This window comes from Saccopteryx leptura, chromosome 2, assembly GCF_036850995.1.
Source record: "Saccopteryx leptura isolate mSacLep1 chromosome 2, mSacLep1_pri_phased_curated, whole genome shotgun sequence".
NCBI lineage: Eukaryota > Metazoa > Chordata > Mammalia > Chiroptera > Emballonuridae > Saccopteryx > Saccopteryx leptura.
Genome location: NC_089504.1, coordinates 372873477 through 372898154, shown reverse-complemented (window position 1 = coordinate 372898154; position 24678 = coordinate 372873477). Strand labels below are relative to the sequence as shown.

Sequence of the window (24678 nt, the reverse complement as noted above, 5' to 3'; positions counted from 1 at the left end):
GGAGAATAGGGAGAGAAGGGGGGAGGGCTTCTCCTGAGTGCCCTGACGGGGAATCAAACCTGGGCAGTCCATACACAGTGCACTGAGCCACCAGCCGGGGCCTTACTGTCATTTTTTAACCTTGCATGTGGAACCTTTTGCTCTACAGGTGTTTTTTCTGATTAGATCAGTCTATCAACATTTCTTTTTTATTTTATTTTAATTTATTTTGTTTACATAGATTCTAGTGTCCCCCCCGAATGCATTCCCCCTCCCCCGTGTTTCCCACAACATCTTCCTATTCCCTTTCTTGCAATGCCCTCCCCCTTTCCCTCCATGATTAGCTTTTCTGCTCTCTATAATGTTGTGTTATCTGTGTATAATTTCACCAACCTCTTCCTTTTCTGATCCCTTCCTATCATCCCCTTTGCCTCTGTCTGCTTTCCTTCTGGACCCATTGATCCCACCTCTGACTCTATTCCGTTCCTCAGTTCATATTGTTCATTGAATTCCTCAAGTGAGTGAGGTCATATGATATTTTTCTTTCTCTGCCTGGCTTATTTCACTTAACATAATAGTTTCCAGGTCCATCCATGTTGTCGCAAAAGGTAAGATTTTCTTCTTTTTCATGGCCCCATAGTATTCCATTGTGTATATGTACCATTGCTTTTTAATCCACTTGTCCACTGATGAACACTTGGGCTGTTTCCAGATCGTGTCTATTGTAAACAATGCTGCCATAAACGTGGGGGTGCATTTCTTCTTTTGAATCATTGATGTAGTGTTCTTGGGATATATTCCTAAAAGTGGGATGGCTGGGTCAAAAGGCAGTTTCATTTTTAATTTTTTGAGGAATCTCCATACTGTTTTCCACAGTGGGCTGCACCAGTTTGCATTCCCACCAGCAGTGCAGGAGGGCTCCCTTTTCTCCACATCCTGGCCAGCACTTATTCTGTGTTGTTTTGTTGATGAGCGCCATTCTGACTGGTGTGAGGTGGTATCTCATTGTGGTTTTAATTTGCATTTCTCTAATGATTAGTGATGTTGAGCATTTTTTCATATGCCTATTGGCCATTCGTATGTCCTCTTGGGAGAAGTGTCTACTCATTTCTTTTGCCCATTTTTGATTGGATTACCTTCCTGGTGTTGAGTTTTTTAAGTTCTTTATAAATTTTGTTTATTAACCCTTTATCAGATGTATTGTTGAATATGTTCTCCCATTGTGTGGTTTGTCTTTTTATTTTATTCATATTGTCTTTAGCTGTGCAAAAGCTTTTTAGTTTGATATAGTCCTATTTGTTCATCCTGTCTTTTATTTCACTTGCCTGTGGAGATAAATCAGCAAATATATATATATATTGCTGCGAGAAATATCGGAGAGCTTATTGCCTATGTTTTCTTCTAGGATGCTTATGGTTTCACGGCTTACATTTAAGTCTTTTATTCATTTTGAGTTTATTTTTGTAAATGGTGTAAGTTGGTGGTATAGTTTCATTTTTTTGCAGGAAGCTGTCTTAATTTTCCCAACACCATTTGTTAAAGAGACTGTTTTTACTCTATTGTGTGCTCTTACCTCCTTTGTCAAATATCAATTGTTCATAAAGATGTGGGTTTATTCCTGGATTCTCTGTTCTGTTCCATTGATCCATATGTCTGTTCTTATGCCAGTACCAAGCTGTTTTGAGTACAAGGGTCTTGTAGTATAACTTGATATCAGGAAGTGTGATACCACCCACTTTATTCTTCTTTTGCAAGATTGCTGAGGCACAAAGATTTGTGTTCTTTTTAGGTTCCATATAAATTTTTGGAATATGTGTTCCATATAAATTTTTGGAATATGTGTTCTATATCTTTTTTTTATTTTATTTTTTTTAATTTTTCTGAAGCTGGAAACGGGGAGAGACAGTCAGACAGACTCCCGCATGCGCCTGACCGGGATCCACCCGGCACGCCCACCAGGGGCGATGCTCTGCCCACCAGGGGGCGATGCTTTGCCCCTCCGGGGTGTTGCTCTGCCGCAACCAGAGCCACTCTAGCGCCTGGGGCAGAGGCCAAGGAGCCATCCCCAGCGCCCGGGCCATCCTTGCTCCAGTGGAGCCTTTGCTGTGGGAGGGGAAGAGAGAGACAGAGAGGAAGAAGGGGGGTGGGGGTGGAGAAGCAAATGGGCGCTTCTCCTATGTGCCCTGGCCGGGAATCGAACCCGGGTCCCCCGCACGCCAGGCCGACGCTCTACCGCTGAGCCAACCGGCCATGGCCGTGTTCTATATCTTTGAAGTATGTTATTGGTATTTTAATTGGAATTGCATTGAATTTATGAATTGCTTTGGGTAACATAGACATTTTAATGTTTATTCTTCCTAAACATGAACACGGTATATGCTTCCACTTGTTTGTGTCTTTCTTGATTTATTTTATGAACGTTTTCTAATTTTTCAAGTATAAGTGTTTAACCTCCTTGGTTAAATTTACTCCTAGGTACTTTATTTTTTTTGTTGCAATAGTGAAGGGGATCGTTTTCTTAATTTCTCTTTCGGACAGATCATTTTTGGTGTATAAAAATGTCTCTGATTTCTGAGTATTAATTTTATATCCTGCCACCTTACTGAATTCATTTATCAGGTCTAGTAGTTTTTTGACTGCAGCTTTAGGGTGTTCTATGTACAATATCATATCATCAGCAAATAATGATAGTTTTACTTCTTCTTTTCCAATTTGGATGCCTTTTATTTCTTCTTGTCTGATTGCTGTGGCTAGGACTTCCAGAACTATGTTGAATAAGCATGGTGAACGGGGGCACCCCTGCCTTGTTCCTGATCTTAAGGGGATTGCTTTTAACTTTTGTCCATTGAGTATGATGTTGGCTGTGGGTCTGTCATAGATGGCCTTTATTATGCTGAGGGTATGTTCCCTGTATTCCCTCTTTGCTGAGAGTTTTGATCATAAATGGGTGCTTGATTTTATCAAATGCTTTTTCTGCATCTATTGATATTATCATGTGGTTTTTATCTTTCCTTTTGTTTATGTGATGAATCACATTGATTGATTTGCGAATATTGTACCAGCCTTGCCTCCCCAGAATAAATCCCACTTGATCATGATGTATGATTTTTTTCATGTATTGATCCGGTTTGCTAATATTCTGTTGAGAATTTTAGCATCTAAATTCATCAAGGCTGTTGGCCTATAGTTTTCTTTCTTTGTGTTGTCTTTGCCTGGTTTTGGAATCAGAATTATACTCGCCTCATAAAAGGAGCTTGGAAGTCTTTTCTCTTGAATTTTTTGAAATAGCTTGAGAAGGGTAGGAGTTAGTTCTTTGAATGTTCTGTAGACTTCGCCAGTGAAGCCATCTGGCCCAGGGCTTTTGTTTGTTGGGAGTTTTTTTGATAACTGTTACGATCTCTTTTGTTGTAATCGGTCTATTTAGGTTTTCTGATTCTTCCAGATTGATTTTTGAGAGATTATACTTTTCAAGGAATTTGTCCATTTCACCTAGGTTGTCTAATTTTTTGGCATACAGTTCTTCATAGTATTTTCTTACAGTCCTTTGTATTTCTGCTGTGTCAGTTGTTACTTCTCCACTCTCATTTCTAATTTTATTTATTTGAATCCTTATTTTTTTTTTTTTTTACCGGGACAGAGAGTCAGAGAGAGGGATAGATAGGGACAGACAGACAGGAACGGAAAGAGATGAGAAGCATCAATCATCAGTTTTTCGTTGAGACACCTTAGTTGTTCATTGATTGCCTTCTCATATGTGCCTTGACCACGGGCCTTCAGCAGACCGAGTAACCCCTTGCTCGAGCCAGCGACCTTGGGTCCAAGCTGGAGAGCTTTTGCTCAAACCAGATGAGTCTGTGCTCAAGCTGGCAACCTCAGGGTCTCGAACCTGGGTCCTCTGCATCCCAGTCTGACGCTCTATCCATTGTGCCTCTGCCTGGTCAGGCAAGTCCTCTCTTTTTTTCTTGGTGTTTTTAAACATCTATCTTGTTTACCTTTTCAAAGAACCAGCTCTTGGTTTCATTGATCCTCTGTATTGTTTTTTTACCCACTGTGTCATTTGTTTCTGCCCTGATCTTTATTATTTCCTTCCTTCTACTTCCTCTGGGCAGTACTTGCTGTTCTTTTTCTAGTTCTTTAATTGTAGGGTTAAGTTGTCTATTTGAGCTTTTTCTAGCTTCTTAAGGTTTGCCTGTAATGCTATGAACTTCCCTCTCAGTACTGCTTTTACTCTGTCCCATAAATCTTGAGTTGTTGTATGATCATTTTCATTTGTTTCAAGGAAATTTTTTATTTATTCCGTGATGTCATTGTTGACCCATTTGTTATTTAATAACATGTTGTTTAGTTTCCAAGTGTTCGAGTGTTTTTCAGTTTTTCTATTGTAGTTCATTTCTAGTTTCATGCCATTGTGGTAAGAGAATATGCTTGATATGATTTCAGTCTTCTTAAATTTGTTGAGGCTCGTTTTATGCTCTAACATGTGGTTTATCCTAGAGAATGTACCATGAGCACTTGAAAAGAAGGTGTATTCTGCTGCTTTAGGGTGAAAGGTTCTGAAGATATCTATTAAATTCAGTTGATCTAGTGTGTCCCTTAATTCTGTTTTCTTTGTTAATTTTCTTTCTTGAGGATCTATCCAGTGATGTTAGTGGGGTATCGAAATCCCCTACTATTACAGTATTGCTGTTGATCTCACCCTTTATGTCCATCAAAGTCTGCTTTATATATTTAGGTGCTCTTATATTAGATGCATAGATATTTATAATAGTTATTTCTTCCTTTGGATTGCTCCCTTTATCATTATGTAGTGACCTTCTTTACTATAGTCTTTGTTTTAAAGTCTATTTTGTCAGATATAATTATTCCTACCCCAGCTTTTTTTTTCATTTCCATTTGCATGAAGTACTTTTTTTCATACTTTTATTTTCAGTCTATGTGTATCTTTTGTTTTGAGGTGGGTCTCCTGTAGACAGCATATGTACAGGTCCTGTTTTCTTATTCATTCAGTTAACCTATGTCTTTTGACTGGAGCATTTAATCCATTTACATTTAAGGTTATTATTGATATGTAGTTGTTTATTGCCATTGTTTTCTTTAAATCTGCATTCCTCTTTTACTAGATTTTTTTTTTCTCACTTTGTTCTGTCTACAGCAGGCCCTTAACATTTTTTGCAGATTGGTTTGGTTTTGATGAATTCCTTGAGTTTTTTTGGTCTGGGAAACTTTTTATTTCTCCTTCAGTTTTAAACGATAGCCTTGCTGGATAAAGAAGTCTTGGTTGTAGGTTCTTGTTCTTCATTACTTTGAATATTTCTTGCCATTCCCTTCTGCCCTCAAGTGTTTCTGTTGAAAAGTCAGATATCCTTATGGGGACTCCTTTGTAGGTGGTTGACTTTTTCTCTTGAAGTTTTTAGTATTCTTTTTTTATCTCTTAGCTTTGGTATTTCGGTTATGATGTGTCTTGGTGTAGGTCTCTTTGGGTTCTTTTTTAATGGGGTTCTCTCTGCTTCTTGAACCTGTGTGACTCTTTCCTGCATCAATTTGGGGAAATTTTTAACTATAATTTCTTCAATCAGGTTCTCTATCCCTTGTTCTTTCTCTTCTTTAGGAACCCCTATTATGTGGATATTGTTTCTCTTCATGTTGTCACAGAGCTCTCTTAGAGTTTCCTCTGACTTTTTTTTTATTCATTTTAGAGAGGAGAGGGAGAGACAGAGAGAGAGAGAGAGAGAGAAGAGAAGAGACAGAGAGAGAGAAGGGGGAAGGAGCTGGAAGCAACAACTCCCATATGTGCCTTGACCAGGCAAGCCCAGGGTTTCGAACCGGCGACCTCAGCATTTCCAGGTCGACGCTTTATCCACTGCGCTTTTGATTTTCTTTTCTTTTTGCTGTTCTGCTTCTGTGATTTCGCTTATCTTGTCCTCTTAAGTTGCTGATTCAATCCTCTGCTTCATCCAGCCTGCTTTTAATTCCTTCTAGTGTAGTCTTTATTTCTGGTATTGTGTTTGTCATTTCTGTCTGGTTCTTTTATATGATTTCAGTGTCCTTTTTGATTCTTACAATTTCTTTATTTAAGTGCTCATTAAGTCCATCCGTTGTAGCTTTTGAGATCTTAAGCATCCTAACATCATTATTTTAAACTCTGCATCTGGTAATTTGATTATTTCCATTTCATCCAGATCTTTTTCTGAGGGTTTTTCTTGTTAATCCATATGGCTTATGTTCCTCTGTCTTCCCATTGTTTCTGTTTGTGGTTTGCAGGCTTGTTCGAATTGTGGTCTCCTTAACTAGTAGAGCTGCTTTTCTATTTTCTATATCTTAAGTGGGTCAGGTGTGAGGAGCCTTTCCTTAAGATGTCACTCTAACAAGGGTTGTTAAGGCCTGAACTGATGCTGTTCGTATCTGGCCTCTGGATGTGCCCTACCTGGACCTTCTTGGCCAGAGCCTGGCACAGACCAGTGGGGGTCGCTGCCTATGACTGGCCCTTATCTACCTTTTTGGAGCAGTAGGCCATCCAGATCCTGTGGCTGCCTCTGCTGAGCCCAGATGTCATTGTTAATATCAACTTAGGCTGGCTTTTATCTACCTTTGGTCTGGAGGATGTTCCTTTAAATGTTCAGGTTCCCCTGAGATCTGCTTTCTGCTGCCTCTTTTATTGGTGGCTACTTGTTGGGCTCAGTACTATAAATCAGGGGTTAGGTAAGATATTGGATGTGGCTTGCTTCTTAGCCTCAGATGTCTTTTTATCCAACCTTTTAAAATTTTATTTAATTTTTATTTTATTTATATTTTTCTTTTCAGCCCTCAGAAGGGTTGGCCACAGGAGTCTAACTGGTGTGGCCTTTGTGTTCCCAAGGTGCGGTCCATCCGCAGGCCTGCCACCACCGCTGCAGCGTCTGCCTCACCTCCCCATATGGGACTGTGCGTGCATACCCAGTCTGCAAGCCCTGGTTGACCCCCCAGTCTCCATCTCGCCCCCATGGCAGGACTGAGTTTGAGCATTGGGCTGCAAGCCTTGGCTGGCCTCCTCCCTGCCCCCGCAAGCCGGACTGCGTTCATACATCCAAGCTGCAAACCTTGGCTGGCCTGGGGCCTCTGCCTTGCCCTGTGGGTAGGACTGCTTTGGCGCGGCCCAGGCTGCAAGCCCTGGCAGGTTCCCTGGCTTCCACCCTGGCCCCGCAGGTGGGACTGCGTTCATGTGCTTGGGCCGCAGCCACAGACGGGACCACACTCCCATGTCCCGCCACCGCCCGCCCTCCGGCGAGCACTCAGCAGTGTGGGGGTGGCATTGTAGCTCAGACCTCAGCACTCAATACTGTATCCCTGCTGGCTCCCTCCTTCTAAGCAACTCTGCTCTGAGTGCAGCAGGAGAGCTTCCGTTTGGTTGGTGACGTGCTTCCCTTTGCTGGTATTGCTGGTTCCAGGAAAAATACTCACTTTAGATTTGGGGAGTGACTCAACCCAATGGCTAGGGTGGCTGTCCCTCAAAGTATTTCTGCCTGTGCCCCCTAGATTACACTCTCTTCCTGCTACTCTGGTCCTCCCCTCTTTCCCCGTCCCCCGGAGCTCCGGTTGAGTGGTAGTGAGAGAGATTTTCTTCACAGTCCCTTTAAGACAAATCCTGGGTCTGAGAAGTCTGTCTCTTTCTCACAAACAGTATCCTGACTTGTTTTGCAGCTAAATACTGTCCATGCGCCTTCTAGGCTCCAGAGCTGCAGGCTGGGCTTCAATCCTGGGGCCCAGGACCCTCCCTTCTCCAGTAAAAACCCCACCACCATGCGACTCCCAGGAGCTGGGCAGCCCTCTCTGCATTTCTGCTTTTCCTACCAGTCTCAGTGTGGCTTCTTCAGTGATCTTTGGTTATAGATTCCTCTTGGTTTAGCCCAAAACTGGTTTTTCCAGATGATTGTTCTTAAAATTAAGTTGTAATCCACTTTGGTTTTGGAAGGTGGAAGTTGGAACGTCTGCCTACTCCATTGCCATCTTGCCGCCCCATCAACATTTCTTTTATGGTTTCTGGGTTTTATGTCTTTTACCTTTCTTATTACCCCAACGTAATGAAGATATTAGCTTGTATTTCCATAAAATACTTCCAGAGTTTTAAGAAAAGTATAACCAATAATCCATTTGAAATATAATTTTGTGAAAAGCATGTGGTAGAGATCTCATTTTATGTTTTTGAAATTATTCCAACACCATTGACTAATTTATCCCTTCCTCCCTAACTTGAAATAAACACTACATGTATCATAAACCAGATTCTCATATCAGCATAGGTGTGTTTCTGGATGCATGTGTGTTTGTTTCACTCTGGATAAGGAGCACTGTGCTATAGTTTATAGGACAGTATAAAACATAGTTTAACTTTTCTAAACAAACTATGTAGGAAAACTTCAATCATCTGGATAAAAGCCAGAGTGATAGAGGACAGAGGACATACACTTTAGTAAAACCAGTTAGCCAACAGACCCTGATACAGAGTGTGGCTTAAAAGGAAAGATTTAGGTTCTCATTTCACAGGAATTAAAATAAGGAAGAAAGGAGACTGCTTACTCAATCCACTTGTTTCTCTGGAATTCTCACAACATAGGAAGCTGCTAGTCAATGGCATCTGTGCTGTTCAAGTCGATTTGGATAAATACTAGGGTGGGGCAGAGGTAGGCTTAAAGTTGTGAGTATGTGAAACACAGTTTATTCTCTTATTATTATTTACTGTTGTACTATTTTCCATACGAACAACTATAAGCCTACTTTTGCCCACCTGTATGACCAGAGAGCATTTAGTGGGGTAGGAAGTGTGGAATTTTCCACACCTCATCAGCTGGTTAGGCTAGGGACAGTTCCACTTGGTATACTGGTGGCCTGAAATGTTTTTAAGCAGCTAAAACATTATGAAAAGAAAACCATTAAAAAAGGAAGAAGAAAACCCAGAGTAAGCGGAGGCACGGTTCTGTTGCCCGGGGATGTCTCTGATGCTTTCTAAGCGCTATAGCTGTGTCACAGTGTGGCCCCCGAGGGCCTGGCTTCTTTAGAACCAGCTTTCCCACAGGAAATGCCGATGCCTTTTCTCAGCAGCCTGTGAAGCCACCTCTCTGAATAATTTTTTAGAATCAGATTTATGCAGGATTTTACTGTATATAAATTTTATTACTAGCCAGTGGTTAAAAATCCAGGCAGCCTAAAAACAGGTGATGCAATTACCAAATCTTAGCCATTGTGAAATCCCAAAGACTAGGCCTTTTCAATGTTTTTGTTTCTCATAGGCCTTATTAGCTTCGGGTTGGACTTTTTGCTTGGTTGAATTTATTATTAGTGTCCCCTAAGTAACCTCTTTTATCTCTGGGAGAAACAGAAAGCACCTGGAGAGCGTGACCAGTTCCCGGTCTGGCATGCCCTGCAGTATTCCAGTGAAGCAGTAGTTATGCACATGGTGTGTTAACTCTTGCGTGCCTCTGTCCTTTTTCACACCCCTGCAGACAGTTTTTGCATGCCATGTATCGGGGACAAAGCAATGACTAAGGCCCTGCCCTGCAAGGAGCTCAGACTTTTACTGCGCTGAAGTGAACACATGTATTCCTTTGTGATGTAGGGACACATTCAGCCCTCATGAGAGCATTTATGTATGGTTACCACTGCTTTAGGCAGCATGAGAGGGGAAGGTAACGGATCAAGTGACCCCTAAATATAGTATAGGAACCTTACCTGCAGCAGACGAGCAGAGGTTTTGTGAGGCCTCCCTGGGCGGTTCTCGAGAATAGTGGAACGCTGCAGAGCACAGGGATGGAAGCCCGGCATGCTGGCTCCTCTGCTCCGTAGCCCTGAGGTCACCTTGTCTCAGCCGCTGTCCCATAACGTGATTCCTTTCTTTCTTTAGGGGAAGCTGCCTACACGGATCACTGTCCCCCTCTCTGTGATTAGCCAGCCTATGAAGGGCAAGAGTGTGGTCACAGCCCCCATCATCAAAGGCAACCTTGGCGCCAAGTAAGTGCTGTAGTGAGGGGTGGGCAGGGCCCCTGGGTGGTTCCCTGTTGCAGTGGGTAGGCAGCCGGTTTTCCTGGGCTCCCTGTGAGCTCTCTCCTTTTCGTGCTCAACAGCAAGGTTTATTGAGCACCTGGTATTGTTTTAGGTGCTAGGGATATGGCAGTGATTAAAATGGACGAAAATCCATGCTGTCTTTAAGTGGGGAAAGAAAGAATAGAGCAAAATATCACATGGAGTGGTAAGACATACTGATACTGTGGAGAAAAAGCAAGGAAGGGGACAGGAAATGCTGTGGCAAGATCAGCACTGGTGTGGCTCAGACAGCAGTTTTTGCTGTGGATGCTAGGAAAGGCCCCAGTTGGACATTTGAGCCCTATGGAGTGATTGCTCAGAGGCTGAGGGTTTATTGGGAACCTGGGCTTTCTGTGGCTGACTTAAGCAGGGATAATGGGTATGATGAAATCACCCTGATGGTCTCAAGGCAGCGGCTTTGGGGGTGGGTTTCTTGTCCAAAGCACACACCTCCCTGGGGCCCTGTATATTACTCTTGCTGATCAGGGTGTGGCTGTCAGGGTCATCTTATCTGCAGCACTGGGAGCCTTCGGGCCTGCTCTTCTTGCCTGTTGGGGGAGGCATCGAAGCTGGGACAAGGGTGGTCTCCTCAGCTGGTTGCTGTTTCAGTCCAGGATGCTGGGTTTTCCCTGGGCCCCAGACCTCCCTGGTTTCCTTCACTGCATGGCTAATTCTGGGTAGAAGGTAACACCCGTCCTGCTTTCCATCCACAGCCTCAGCGGGCTGGGCCGCAACATCATCCTCACCACCATGCCCGCGGGTACAAAGCTCATTGCTGGCAACAAGCCTGTGAGTTTCCTCACTGCCCAGCAGCTGCAGCAGCTCCAGCAACAAGGTCAGGCCACACAGGTGAGTCCCCAGTGAACTGCTGGCCATCCCAGCTCCTCTCTTTCCTTTGTTCTTTGTTCTCAACTGATGAGCTTATTTGCATCTACTGACCAGACATTTTCTTTGCAAATAGGTGCGCATCCAGACTGTCCCCGCGTCCCATCTTCAACAGGGAACAGCTTCTAATTCCTCCAAAGCAGTCTCTACTGTTGTTGTGACCACAGCTCCATCTCCTAAGCAGGCACCCGAACAGCAGTGATTCCCAGAGAAAGATGGCTTCAATGAAAGCCCGATCTGCCCTTCTGGCTGAAAGGAAGGTCACCTCCTTCCTCTAAGCCGATCTAAGGAAGGCCAGTCATGGGATGATGGCCACAGTGGCTGGGATTCTGCCACACTCCACACAGGGCACACTGAGAAAGGGTCACTCCAGGTCTGTTCTGTACCGATCTAGGAGAAACTTCTCTGTTAAATTTGTGTGAGGTCACAGTCGCGTCACACAAGCCGGAGTCCCCTCTGAGCGCAGGCTGCCGAGTGGGGCTTGCAGTGGGCGCAGACAGTGAGCCTCGTTCTGTGTGTCAGTCGTACTTTTTAGCTTGTGTTCTTCTCCGTGACTAGTGGTCTGGAAAGGAGTTTTGTGTTCAGAAATTTTTATGTAACTTATTTTTTTAAAGAACCTATTGTACATCTTTGTCAAATAGAAACCTGGGCCATAGCTCTCTCAAACTGATTATTCTTTTGACCAGACTGTGAGAATAGCAAGATTCTTACAGGTTGGTGGCTGACTTAGTAGCTATGTTGTAATGGAGAGGCTAAGACGGGAAATAAATGGGGCGTGAGATTGTGTGGGTCCCTGACGTGGGATTAATTTGGCACTACCTCTTAAAGGTGGGGTATCTGGATCCTGACTGTGTCTGCATCTTCACCTGCTGACTTTGTCCTCCTTGTCAAGCCTATTCACACACAAGTCCAGAGCCAGGGGGTTAGTAGGTGAATGCCAGCTGAGATGCTGCTTTTGTAGCATAAACTTTATTTCTATTTGGAGAGTATACGTTCTGCTTTGCTCCAGAGCAGGAGTCAGCAAACCACGGCCCCTGGGCTGGCTACCCGTTGTTGTAAATAAAGTTTTATTGGAATACAGCCCATGCCCATTTATTCATGTATTATCTGTGACTGCTGTCAGTTTGAAGGCAAGCTGAATAGATGCCACAGGGGTCATGTGGCTTCAAACCTAAACCGCTTTTTATGTGGTTCCTTAAGTAAAACTTTGCTGACTTTTATTCCAAAGTAGAAATGACAAGAGTGGGTATCCCTACTGTGCAGCAGCAACCACACGAAATCAGTCTGGATATACATGTTACCTAATCCTGGCCAAACTCTGCCTCCATGAAGCTGCAGGCAGAGTTTAAGGTGATATTTTTAAACATCGTATTTATTAAAGCACTGGTTGTCAAGAATACATGCCTCTTGTGTTGGGGCAGGGGTTAGGTGCGACAGCGCTTCCTGCAGAGGCCGGCCTTCCCTCACTCGGGAAAGTCTCCAGATTTTAAAAATGTATCTTTAAACTTTAGAAGTCTAGTGACGGTACTTCATGGGGTCTGAGTGAGGAAGTGAAGTTGAGGGCGAAGAACTGGAGTGGCCTGTGTTAGAGGGGCTGCTGGGTGGAGGGGGAGCTGTCGGCCAAATGGCAGCGGAACAGAGACCTCAGAGTAGCTGTTGGCTACTCAGTTGTTTTATAGACATTTCCTTTGATTCTTACTACAGTTCTGTAAAATAGTTATCATCCCTGCTTTAACTGAGAAAATGCAAGTTTCAGTTGAAGTTAAAGAAAACCAAGATTTAAATCCAGTCTTGTGATTCTAAGTCAAGTGCCCTTTCTGCCTCCTTCCTAAGAAGAGAATGCTGTGAGTTTCATGGTGAGGTTGGGGACGGCCCAGAGCAGGAGTGGTGAGCCTGGGTCACAGAGAGCAGATTTATTGGCCGAGGCAGGGTCAAGCTTTTGAGAGGTGGTAGAGAGCTGGGCTCTCAGGACAGAGGCTGGCGTGGTGAGAGGTGGGACTGAGGCCAGGAGACAGACTGGTCTTTGACCCGAGTGAAGGAGACTGCATCTGTTGTTTTATATAATGTGTACTTGGATATTTGCATGTCATTCCCTAGAGTCACGTTTCATGTGAAAAGTTCACGTGACAATTTCTAACTGAGAAAAAGGTAGACATTTGAAGAATCCTGTCTCAGGTATTTATTGCTGGTTAAAATAAACTCCCTCTGAGTTTGATTAACAAATGATTTCATAAAAATAGTTCTGGCATTCATCCCCAGCCTTACCCCACACTTTTATTTACTGAAGTCACCTGACTGCCTGTTCCCTTAGTAGCCACAGACATTGACATCTGTCAACAGGTAGGTGTCAGGGCGCCAATGCAGGCCTGACCCTCAGGGAAGTGTAATTGGCTCCTGGCCAACCTGTCAGTGGAGTACCATAGTGGAAACCCCCACTGGAGTTGTTCAAGTGACACCACCAGCATTCGTACCAAACATGGGTCCTTGGATGCATACCTCAGGAGTCACGAGAGATGTGGTGGTTCTGGTGGGTGTTTGTGGTGGCCACTGAGTCTTTGAGCCTCTGGTTGACAGAGGTTGGTGAGATTACTCAGACCATGTGTCGAAGACTGGATTTGTGAATAGCACTGTAATGGGTTTCTACTTCAGTTCCATGCCTAAGAAGGCTTACGCCAGCGTAGATCACTTCTGTGAAGGTATCCCAACCATGCTGTGAAAGGGGCATTGGAATCAATGTTAACGTTTTATATTTGATCACACCTCAGCCTCTGGAGAAAATACTACATTTCCTTAAAGTGTTCTGCCCCATTCTATTAAATCAAAATGTAGATCTTCACTTTGAAAATAAAACCAAGGATAGGTTCCTTCTTCCCACTTTGATCCCCAAGGAAAGAATGTGTTTTACATTAATTGCCAATAATAGGTCCTGTAGCACTTGCTGAATGAATGTTTGGGTTTCTACACAGCAAATCTCTAAGCTGCAACTTAACTCTGAAATGCCGGCTGACCGTGGGAGGGGACCTGTCACAGCACAGCGTTTCTCCCGGAGCGCACGCAGCGCTCCACACGCGTGATCTCTGCCGTGTTAGTGCGACGCAGCAGAGGGAAAGAGAAGTAAGCTGGCGCTGGGTCCTGAAGACTGGTTCTGCGATTTAGCTGTGTAACCTTAGACTCATCAACTCCTCTGAGGAACCCAGTGTAACTTCCAGGTGGTTGTGAGAGACGAATGAGAGCTACTTCAGAGCCATAAAACCAGTGGTAATGTTTGGTCTTTCAGATTTGTCCTAACCCACTTTTTTCAGCACGTAGAACTTAATATATTTAACTCTGTTCTTTAATACTTTAATTGCCTTGTGCACACTGTTCTCTCTGCCTGGAATGTGCTTTTTCTCTGGGGTGGACTCCCTGTTGGTCCTCCTGGCTGTGGTGGTGGTTCACTTACCCTGTGGTACCAGTCCCCCTGTACGTAACTGCTGGCCTGTCGGTCCATTAGACTGTGAATGCCTTGCTAGACACACACTTTGTTAATCTGCACAGCCACTTCAGTGCTGGGGCAAACTAGATGTTTAATAAATACTTGTTGAAGGAAGTTTTAAAAAAACAAACAGAAGCAAGACTGGAGTATCAGGACTTCTGTTACGAGTTCAGGCTTCATGTCCTTCACATGTCCTTCTTAGCTTTTGCTTTCAGCTGAATTTAAAGTCCAGGCCTTCCACAACCTGACACCTTGCTTTACCTCATTATACAGATTTCCTGTTTGCACCCTCTTACCAGGGGACTTGTGAGGAGTCAGGATGTGTGCCTTTCAGCCCTCAGCGGGGCCACTGAAAGCTTCCTGACTTAAAATATAAAAATCACCCTTGGCCCAACTTTGTCATTTATCAACAGTGGTATTATAGTGTGTACAACAAGTAACATTTAATATACCAAACCTTGTGGATTGTTACTTTTAAAAAATACATGTTAGAATTGCATCTCTAAAATAAAGACACTGTCATTCACTTACTTTCTAATGAGAAAGTACTTGCTTTCTTGAGAGGAAAAGGGCAAGTTATCAAAAGCAGTGAGTTTTCCTGGATTTGCTCCTTTCTTTCTTTTCTTCCCTTCCCTTCCCTTCCCTTCCCTTCCCTTTCCTTCTTTCCTTCCTTCCTTCCTTCCTTCCTTCCTTCCTTCCTTCCTTCCTTCCTTCCTTCCTTCCTCTCTCTCTTTTTCTCTTCCTTTCCTTCCTTTCCTTCCTTTCCTTCCTTTCCTTCCTTCTTTCTTTCTTCTTTCTTTTCTTTTCTTTTCTTCCCTTCCCTTCCCTTCCCTTTCCTTCTTTCCTTCCTTCCTTCCTTCCTTCCTTCCTCTCTCTCTTTTTCTCTTCCTTTACCTTCCTTTCTTCCTTTCGTTCCTTTTTTTTTTGTGAGAGAGAGACAGGAAAGTAGATGAGAAGCATCAACTTGTAGTTCAGGTTCTGTAGTTGTTCACTGAAGGCTTCTCATGTGCCTTAACGGGGGGGGGGGGGGGGTTAAACCAGCAACCATGGAATCATGTCAGTTATCCAGGTTTAATACAGTGATCCCATGCTCAAGCTGGTGGGCCTGCACTTAAGCCGGTGACCTTAGGGTTTTGAACTTGGGACCTCAGCATCCCAAGTCGATGCTCTGTTGCTGCATTAGCACTGGTCAGGTGTTCCATTTTTCTTTATGAAGGATACCACACCAACAAAGACTAGCCAATTAATTGAGAAGGTATAAACATACATAGAACCTTAAGAGCAGACTGAAGCAAGCATTAAATTGGAGGAGATGAGCTACACCTATGCACACTAGCTGTCTGTGCTCAAAGGGACATGTCCACGCCTATTCATTCCTCATCTGAGCCACTCAATAGGCTCTTCTGGTAAGTGGAATCTGACTTCAGGTTCTGAATCCCAATGAGTTCTCCTCTGTGCTGCTTTAACCGGTTCACAAGGCTGTAATAGAGAAACAGTAAGACGAATTAAATTGGCCCCCAAACTCCCTTGTCCTTCACTTAAGAATGTGAAGGCATCTAATGGTTCTTAAAGCACTTTCTTTATATTGTTATCAAATACTCGGGTCACATATCTGACGTCTCAGACAGTATTCATGGGTAGATAGAACGGTCATGATTAATAATATTTAATAGTGCAATTGAAATTAAACTTAGGTCTCTAGCCTCCCTTCTTATTATTCCACTGACCAGGCAGTGAATTGAAAGAAGCTGTGACCTTGAGTTGCTTTCTCTGTGGTCAGATGGGACTCTGTGTGATGTGTGTCTGTTTTGGGTAGGGAAATCATGGACCACGAGCAAACGGGAAGCTGCAGCAACCACAGAACTAATTAAGCCATACGCCCAAGTCACTCTTGCACTGTGGTTAAAGACTGGGGCTTACTCCTTGGGTGGCCTTGATCAAATTAGTCTTTTGAAACCAGGGTTTTCCCATCTGTAAAACATGACATATTTCATAAAGTGATAAGGATTAAGTTGGGTAATATACTAAGTGCTTCCCACAGTGCCTGAGACAAAATAAGTACATCAAAATTAGCGATTATCTCCAAAGAGCACTTAGCAATTGTTGCCACGATATCTGATTGCCATAAGATCTCTAGAAAGGAAGCAGGGCAGATCCGGGAGTGAGGTGATGGGCTCAGGATGAACCAGAGACAGCGCAGGCTCTGCCACCCAGTACTGATACCTAGTTCAGAGGCTTTTTTTTTGGTCACATCACAAGCCTGGGATCTGTAAGAACTGCATTTGACACCTGGGTCTATCACAGGTTACTGTGACTAAGCAGGCCCTTTACCTTCTCAAAGCCTCATCAGAGTACCTTGCACAGAACTTAGCGTTCGGTTGGTACTTGTTAAGTGGTGAAGTTAGCACTGCTTAGTTATGAAAGGTGGGTCACTGAAAGTAAAAATGCTGCAGTGTAATAAGCTTTGGGAGCAGGGCGTTGGTAAGGAAGGCAAAGCTTGGCTAAAGCCGTCTTCTCCGAGACATACCAGTAAACAAGAGAGTAGTTGGCAGCCACAATGCAGAGCGCAGCCACGTAGTGCCAGCAGAAGCACATGGTGATGAACATGATGTTTGAGTGATCATTCTCGTCCCACGCAGGTGTTCCAAAGGGCGGGAACAGCACAAACCCGATCTGGCAGGAGATACAGAGAAGTCGGCCTTGTCATTCATTGTGGTTACTAAAGACATCCAGGCGTCTCCACCATCTCATTTCTTATACCTGCATTTGCACAGAAAGGCCTTGCATAGGAGGATTGCTAGGCTAATTCTGGTTTTAGTACAGGCTCATTTCAAACAATTTCAGATGAACAGTTCAGCAAGTGGAGCCTATAGATGGTATCAATACCTCCACTGGAGTGGGCAGACAAGAAGGTGTTTAGTCAGCTCACCGTCTGCGTTGTAGGCTCTGCTTGTTAATGTGTCAGCAGGATACTCGGGTAAAGTTACATAGGTCAGGAGAGCGGGCCTGATAAGAAAAGTGGCTGTCTAAACCCACCCACATGCTATGTTGGTGCTGGGCCTCAGGACTTCACTTGGACACACTTAGTGTGGCCCCTTAATTCATACTGTGTTAGCACTGCTGGGGTAGTTACCTGCCAGAACCAGGTGCCCTGAAGAATAATGAGAGTGGTTCGGAAAAGCTCCAGCACGATGTTGTCCCGAAGGAGCACCTCTAAGAAGACGCTGAGAGCCCCTCCAAACACAGCACACAGCAGGAGCGAGTGGATGTATTGGTCCAGCGGCGGTCGGTTGTGAACGTGGTGGTAGAAGAGGAAGCCTGCCACGAAGCCAGCAACGGCCGTCAGAGAGATTTGCCTATTTCTGCGTCAGAGCATTTACTCTGGACTTGTTCCACTCCAGTTTCCTCCAAGCCAGGTTTTTCAGCATTGGGAAAGTCAGTTTATGTAACATTTACAGGACAACAAATATTTAGATAAATTGTATGGTGTGCGTGTGTCCAGTGGGGATAAGCGGCAAAAGCTGTCTCTGACTCCACAGAATCGATGGTAGGGTTCCATACAGGATGGGTAACTGAAAGGCGGATTTGTGATCAATTGTGTGTGTGTGTATGTGTGTACTTGAAATTCAGTTTTGCCCTCATTAGTAAGTGAGGTTGTTGGCTTACAGAATGCTTTTTTATGACTCCATTTAATAAGAGTTATATTGGGAGATGTGTCCTAGCCTTGGGGGGGAGGAGTCTCCTATCTGTGGTGGAGTTCAGACATTAGCATTCCAGGGTGGGGGCAGAGTGCAGAGTTTGTCTTCCCAAACCACCGGGAGTCATGACCTTGTGTGGTAGCATTCACCAGTCCCCAGACCGTTCTTGTGTTTTTGTGTGGACATGTGCGCATGCACTCACACGCATGAGTGGGCAGGGAGATTTCATGCACTCGCCTAAAAGCCTTGTGATGTCACGTGCTGCTTAATGGAATATGTCATCTAGAGCACAGGATTAAGCCTGATCAGGTTGTTCAAGTTCAGAGATTTGGATTTTTCTGGGGAAGGTTGTTATATTTGCGATAGTTCTGGTCTACTGGGTGCCCTGATCCCTGATAATCACAACTTGTCAGTTTGTTCCTTTTTTTCCATCCTTACCACTGAGTTACCTTCGTTGAATGCTGCCACAGCCATAACCAATCTGTCGACCCCCAAGGGAATGTGAGTGACGAGATAGGTGAGCATATCGGTGATTCCCGAGATGGCGAAGAATAGATACATAGTGCTGTGTTGCCAATTCATTAACTTAACCCAGTGGTTGTCAGAGTACAGGTGGAGGTGGGGCCCATCCGGAACAAACTGCTCGGCCAGGATCCCTGCAGGGAAGTGAAGGTGGGAACTGAGGGAAGGCTGCTTCCAAGTCAAACAGACGGCAGAAAACAGCCCCGAATCACTAAAGCTGGAGATGTGGGTGAAGGTCAAGAAGGTGGCCAGTGGTTCAGTGGCCCTACTTGGCTACTTCGGTATATACAGTAAGGTATTTGCTGGAAAACCTATAGACCTCTTGCCTTTGTTGCTGCTGTTCCTTGGAAGGGGGTTCCCCCCTCGAGGGTACTGCTCATTCCTTGAAGGGCCAAGAGTAGAGTGGACTCGATGACAAGTGGGAGTGGGTGGGTTTTGTTGGAGTGGGGCACAGTAAGGATCCTTCTCCAACAGCCTTCTGTGGGCTTCCTTCAGTCTCTTCTGTGCCCCCTTACTAGCCTTCCAGTGTAAGCTCCCCTCTCTAAAAGTGCTTGAGATCTGGGGATAGAGGATAGGTCACTGAGCAGGGAGTTTACTCTTGAGATTCTAGGGGAGAGACAATTGAGGGGAAAAATCATTTTTCTGAAACAAAACTTCATTTAGTACCATCTTACAATTCATCTACATAAACTTACTCTTTTAATTCTTTTTTCCCCCTACATTTGTGTTTTGTCTTCCTCATAAAAAGTGTATCTTCTGTTCCTACAACCTAGGGCAAAGAATGTAGTTTATTTGGTAGTTTTTCACAGCGCACTGTTAACTGTTAACATTACAAAGCTTGGTACACAACAGAGGTTATGATAAAATATTTAGTGGCCAACTGGAAATCCTTTTTCTATTATCTTTGCCAGTGGAAACCCCCATTTCACAGGGCCCAGAAGGTGGGGTAAAGGTTCTGGGTATGGCGGGGAGATTCCCCTGGACCAGGTGACCCCCATTCTTACCAATGATTGAAAATACAGTTCTGACTGCAGCCTCAGTGATCTCGAGACGCTCATAATAATGAGTTAGTTGGTTCCTTTTTCCTTTCTGATGAAAATACTTCAGTGGGTACTTCACTGACCACCACAGTCCAACGATCAAGAACAGGCTCCCTGGGAGAGCATGGCCCTGGAAGTTTGCCATCGGGGTTCTAGGAGACCTGAAAAATAGGGACAACTGTCAGGTGAGTGAAGGAAACAAATGGATATTTTGTCAGGAAAACAATACATGACTGAAGATCTTAAAGCATACGCCACATTAGTGAGGATTCAGCTCATTCTCCTAAAGTAGGTCTTTCTGTTGTGTCACTGAAGTTTTGTCTGCAAATGAGTTACATGCCCCAGTGACACCACTGGCCCTACGGCTTTAAAAACGTAGGTAAATAAAAGGAGGGAGAAATGGAGGATAGGTAAATATTACTTGATCTCAGGGTAGAAAAGCCTCCCTAAACATAAAGGAGGGAACTAGAAACAAATATTCATAGGCACTGGCATTTTATAGATCAAAAACATCAGGAGGCAAACAGCAAATCAGGAAAATCTGATAGCCATGACAAATGGGTGTTTGTGTTGAGAGCAGAGCTGGTGCGTTGAGTTAAGAATATGCAGCCTGTGCAGTGGTGGTGCAGTGGATCGAACCTCGACCTGGAATGTTGAAGTCCCAGGCTTGAAACCCCAAGGTCACCGGCTTCAGCACGGGCTTGCCAGGTTGAGTGTGGGATCACAGACATGATCCCAAGGTCGCTGGCTTGTGCAAGGGGTCACTGGCTCAGCTTCAGTCCCCCATTCAAGGCATGTATGAGAAGCAGTCAGTGAACAACTAAAGTGAAGCAACTATGAGTTGATGCTTCTCACTCTCCCTCTCTCCCTTTCTGTTTCTTGCAAAATTAATGAAAATAAATAAATAAAAGAATATGCAGACTGAGCTGGTGAATGAGGAGGCACAAGTGACCCACACTGGTGGCAGGGAGCTAGCTCCCTTAGCATCCAAGTCACACTTTGGAGAAGTGAAAACCACAGGGTCGTGTTTTTGTTTGTTTTCTGTGTTGTTTGATATTGAAGAGGGAGAGAGAGAAAAACAATTTGCCGTTACACTTATTTATGCATTCATTAGTTAATTCTCGTACGTGCCCTGACTGGGGATCAAACCCACAACCTTGGTATATCAGCAGGACGTTCTAACCAACTGAGCTACCTAGCCAGAACCCAAAACCACAGGGTCCTTTTGATTGAAGGGACAGCTTCAATACATTCACACAAAGGCAGAAGCATCACAAGGTTTATTGCTTAAGACAGATCCCAGATACAGGGAGAGGGGTTGGAGGAGGCGGGCAATGAGCTGAGAAAGGCAGCCTTCTGTCCCACATCACCAGCAGCAGGAGAGAGAGAGCAGGGTAGCAAGCACATAGTAACTTTTGAGATGGCCAGGGTAGAGGTCACTAACTTTTTGAGGCCTTAATTCTTCCGTGATTATTATTTATTTATTTATTTATTTTTGTATTTTTCTGAAGCTGGAAATGGGGAGAGACAGACTCCCGCATGCGCCCGACCGGGATCCACCCGGCACGCCCACCAGGGGGCGATGCTCTGCCCCTCCGGGGCGTTGCTCTGTTGCGACCAGAGCCACTCTAGGGCCTGGGGCAGAGGCCAAGGAGCCATCCCCAGCGCCCAGGCCATCTCTGCTCCAATGGAGCCTCGCTGCAGGAGGGGAAGAGAGAGACAGAGAGGAAGGAGAGGGGGAGGGGTGGAGAAGCAAATGGGCGCCTCTCCTGTGTGCCCTGGCCGGGAATCGAACCCGGGACTTCCGCACGCCAGGCTGACGCTCTACCACTGAGCCAACTGGCCAGGGCCCTTCCGTGATTATTTTAAAAGGTACCCCTGGAAAAGCAAATCCGGATGTTGGGGTGGGAATCCTAAGCTTGGGTCTTGTCTACATGTCTAGTCTCTGGGTGTGAGCAGGGTTGTCATACTCTAAACTGCCTAGACAACAACTCCAAATAGCTGTTTTCTCATCATAATATTTCCTTAGCGAGCCTTACAAATTAATAAGGAAAAGACCATGGAAGAATGGGCAAAGACACAAACACGATTCACAAATAATACACGTTGATAATATATAAATCTCACTGTAATTAAAGACATACAAATGAATGCACAATATCGTTTTCACCTAATTGGAATATAATTTGAAAAATTAGAGATTTGATGTAGCTCTAGTATAAATAAATATGATCAATAAGATTCAAATTCAGTAAAAGTCAAAATAGCTATATAAACACCACCCTATTCCGCAGAAGATTTCAGGCATGGTTTCTTTTATCCTGTTTACAGTAGCATAGGCTACAGGTTATGAGTTATATAAAATTTACTCAGAGGGAAAACGATTATTTTTTCCCTATGGTCTGGATGGTGACCTAAAGAAATGTAGGCTGTGAGAATAGCAGTTGATGATCTAGAAAATACCATTTAGAAAGATAGCTGATTCCAAGCCAGCACCATCCCTGCCACTAGCTACATTGTCAGCTGTTTTACGCCTGATGACACATTTAAAGTTGAGGTTTCCACCCTTCAGCAGGAACTTTCACAAGCTTTTTAAAAATGCTTATAGCCTGACCAGGCGGTGGCGCAGGGGATAGAGCCAATGTTGGACTGGGACCCAGAGGACCCAGGTTCAAAACCTCGAGGTCACCAGCTTGAGTGCCTGCTCATCTAGTGTGAGCAAGGCTAACCAGCTTGAGCAAGAGCTCACTCTCTCTGCTGTAGCCCCCCCAGTCAAAGCACATATGAGAAAGTAATCAATGAACAACTAAGATGCCACAACGAAGAATTGATGCTTCTCATCTCTCTCCCTTCCTGTCTGTCCCCCCCCCCTTCTGTCACACACACACACACACAAAATGCTTATAGTTTTTAAAATGTCAAATAATACTTAAAGGTTTACAATGAAAAGCAGCATCCCCATGGCCCTTCTCAACACCCTCCCACCCAAGGAAACCACTCTAAATTCTTTCTGTTTTTTTCTGGCAAGTGCCTCCACAATTCTAGTTAATTTGTACACACGGCCATCTGTTAATTTATTGTTGTTGGGCATTCCCTAACAACTTCCTGGAGCTCTTTTACAACCTCTCCCTTCACCCCACAGTTGTTGCATTGTACACATTTGTTTCAACCATTAGTTTCATTATGATGGCTCTGTGAATCCAAAGTCCTTACCAGGACTCCATGTGACCCTGTGCTCTCTCTGATCTCTCCTATCCTCCATCCCTGTGACACAGGGTCCCTCTTTTTTTTTTTTTTTTTTACAGAGACAGAGAGTCAGAGAGAGGGATAGATAGGGATGGACAGACAGGAACAGAGAGATGAGAAGCATCAATCATCAGTTTTTCGTTGAGACACCTTGGTTGTTCATTGATTGCTTTCTCACATGTGCCTTGACCACAGGCCTTCAGCAGACTGAGTAACCTCTTGCTCGAGCCAGCGACCTTGGGTCCAAGCTGGCGAGCTTTTGCTCAAACCAGATGAGCCCGCGCTCAAGCTGGTAACCTCAGGGTCTCGAACCTGAGTCCTCTGCATCCAAGTCCAACACTCCATCCACTGCAGCACCGCCTGATCAGGCCAGCGTCCCTCTTTTGCTTCATCAAATACAACCCAATCCTGCTTCAGGTCTGTGCACTATCTGTTCATTCTACAATACTCCCACAGAGAGCCAACTATTCTCTCCTTCACTTGACTTGGGTCTCTGCTCAGACCCACCCCTCTTGGGTCTCTGTTCTGTATCCCCTCACTAGTTTGTGGAAATAGAAGACGTGTCCCACTTTTTAACCCAGGTATGCTTCTAAATTTTCTTTAATGATTTTTTTTTTTTTTCATTTTTTTTCTGAAGCTGGAAACAGGGAGAGACAGACAGACTCCCGCATACGCCCGACCGGGATCCACCCGGCACACCCACCAGGGGCGATGCTCTGCCCACCAGGGGGCGATGCTCTGCCCATCCTGGGCGTCGCCATGTTGCGACCAGAGCCACTCTAGCGCCTGGGGCAGAGGCCACAGAGCCATCCCCAGCGCCCGGGCCATCTTTGCTCCAATGGAGCCTTGGCTGCGGGAGGGGAAGAGAGAGACAGAGAGGAAAGTGCGGCGGAGGGGTGGAGAAGCAAATGGGCGCTTCTCCTGTGTGCCCTGGCTGGGAATCGAACCCGGGTCCTCCGCACGCTAGGCCAACGCTCTACCACTGAGCCAACCGGCCAGGGCCTTTAATGATTATTTTTAAGCCTCTATTTCACCCACTAGAATGTAAGCTCCCTGAAAGTAGGGATTTGGCCTATGTTATTACCGTAGGTAGCCCAGTGCTTACAACATGGTCTGACACATAGTAAGCACTCAACTATTTGTGGAATGAATGCTGATCCAAATACTGCATTATGGTTTCTTTATTCTTTGTTTTTAAGTGAGAGGCAGGGAGGCAGAGACAGACTGCCGTATGCTCCCCGACTGGGACCCACCTGGCAAGCCCCCTAACAAGCAGTGCTTTGCCTGTCTGGGCTGTTGCTGTGTTGCTTGGCAACTGAGCTATTTTAGCGCCTGAGGTGAGGCTATGAAGCCATCCTCAGTGTGCCTGGGACCAACTTTGTTCGAACCATTCTAGCTATGGCTGTGGAAGGGGACGACGGGGGGGGGGGGGAGTGAGGGGTGGAGAAGCAGATGGTTGCTTCTCCTGTGTGCCCTGACTGGGAATCAAACCTGAGACTTCCAAACACCAGGCCAACACTCTACCACTGAGCCAACTGGCCAGGGCTGGCTTATGTTTTCAACGCTTTTGTTTTATTCCGGAGTTAATAGTTCTTTTCATTAGTGTTTTTCCACAAATGAACTAACAGATATTTAAATGTCTACCAAATTAATGTCTAGACATTCTATCTTCAGAGAACTTATCAGTTCCATTTTATTCCTAGAGACCTTCTAGCCCCCTATGCCAATATGAGCTTCCAGCACCATCTTCCAGCGCTCTTTGCCTTTTTCCTGTTTTGGA

General features: G+C 44.8%; 2 protein-coding genes across 8 annotated transcripts in view; one reads left to right on the top strand and one right to left on the bottom strand.

Moving 5' to 3' along the window:
• NFRKB (nuclear factor related to kappaB binding protein) overlaps positions 1–14922 on the top strand; it is a 58261-nt gene extending 43339 nt beyond the window's left edge. For all 7 annotated transcript variants that reach the window (XM_066365231.1, XM_066365230.1, XM_066365229.1 and 4 more), the window contains 3 exons: positions 9854–9960; positions 10746–10881; positions 10994–14922. In XM_066365231.1, the coding sequence (XP_066221328.1) occupies positions 9854–9960; positions 10746–10881; positions 10994–11119 (369 nt within the window). In that variant the 3' untranslated portion in view covers positions 11120–14922. The remainder of the gene's footprint in view (positions 1–9853; positions 9961–10745; positions 10882–10993) is intronic.
• Positions 14923–15261: 339 nt separating this feature from the next.
• TMEM45B (transmembrane protein 45B) overlaps positions 15262–24678 on the bottom strand; it is a 36049-nt gene continuing 26632 nt past the window's right edge. The window contains exons 2-6 of the mRNA XM_066365236.1: positions 19617–19813; positions 18540–18746; positions 17526–17710; positions 16920–17065; positions 15262–15871 (exon numbers count right to left, since the gene is read on the bottom strand). Of these exons, the coding sequence (XP_066221333.1) occupies positions 15763–15871; positions 16920–17065; positions 17526–17710; positions 18540–18746; positions 19617–19797 (828 nt within the window). The 5' untranslated portion in view covers positions 19798–19813 and the 3' untranslated portion in view covers positions 15262–15762. The remainder of the gene's footprint in view (positions 15872–16919; positions 17066–17525; positions 17711–18539; positions 18747–19616; positions 19814–24678) is intronic.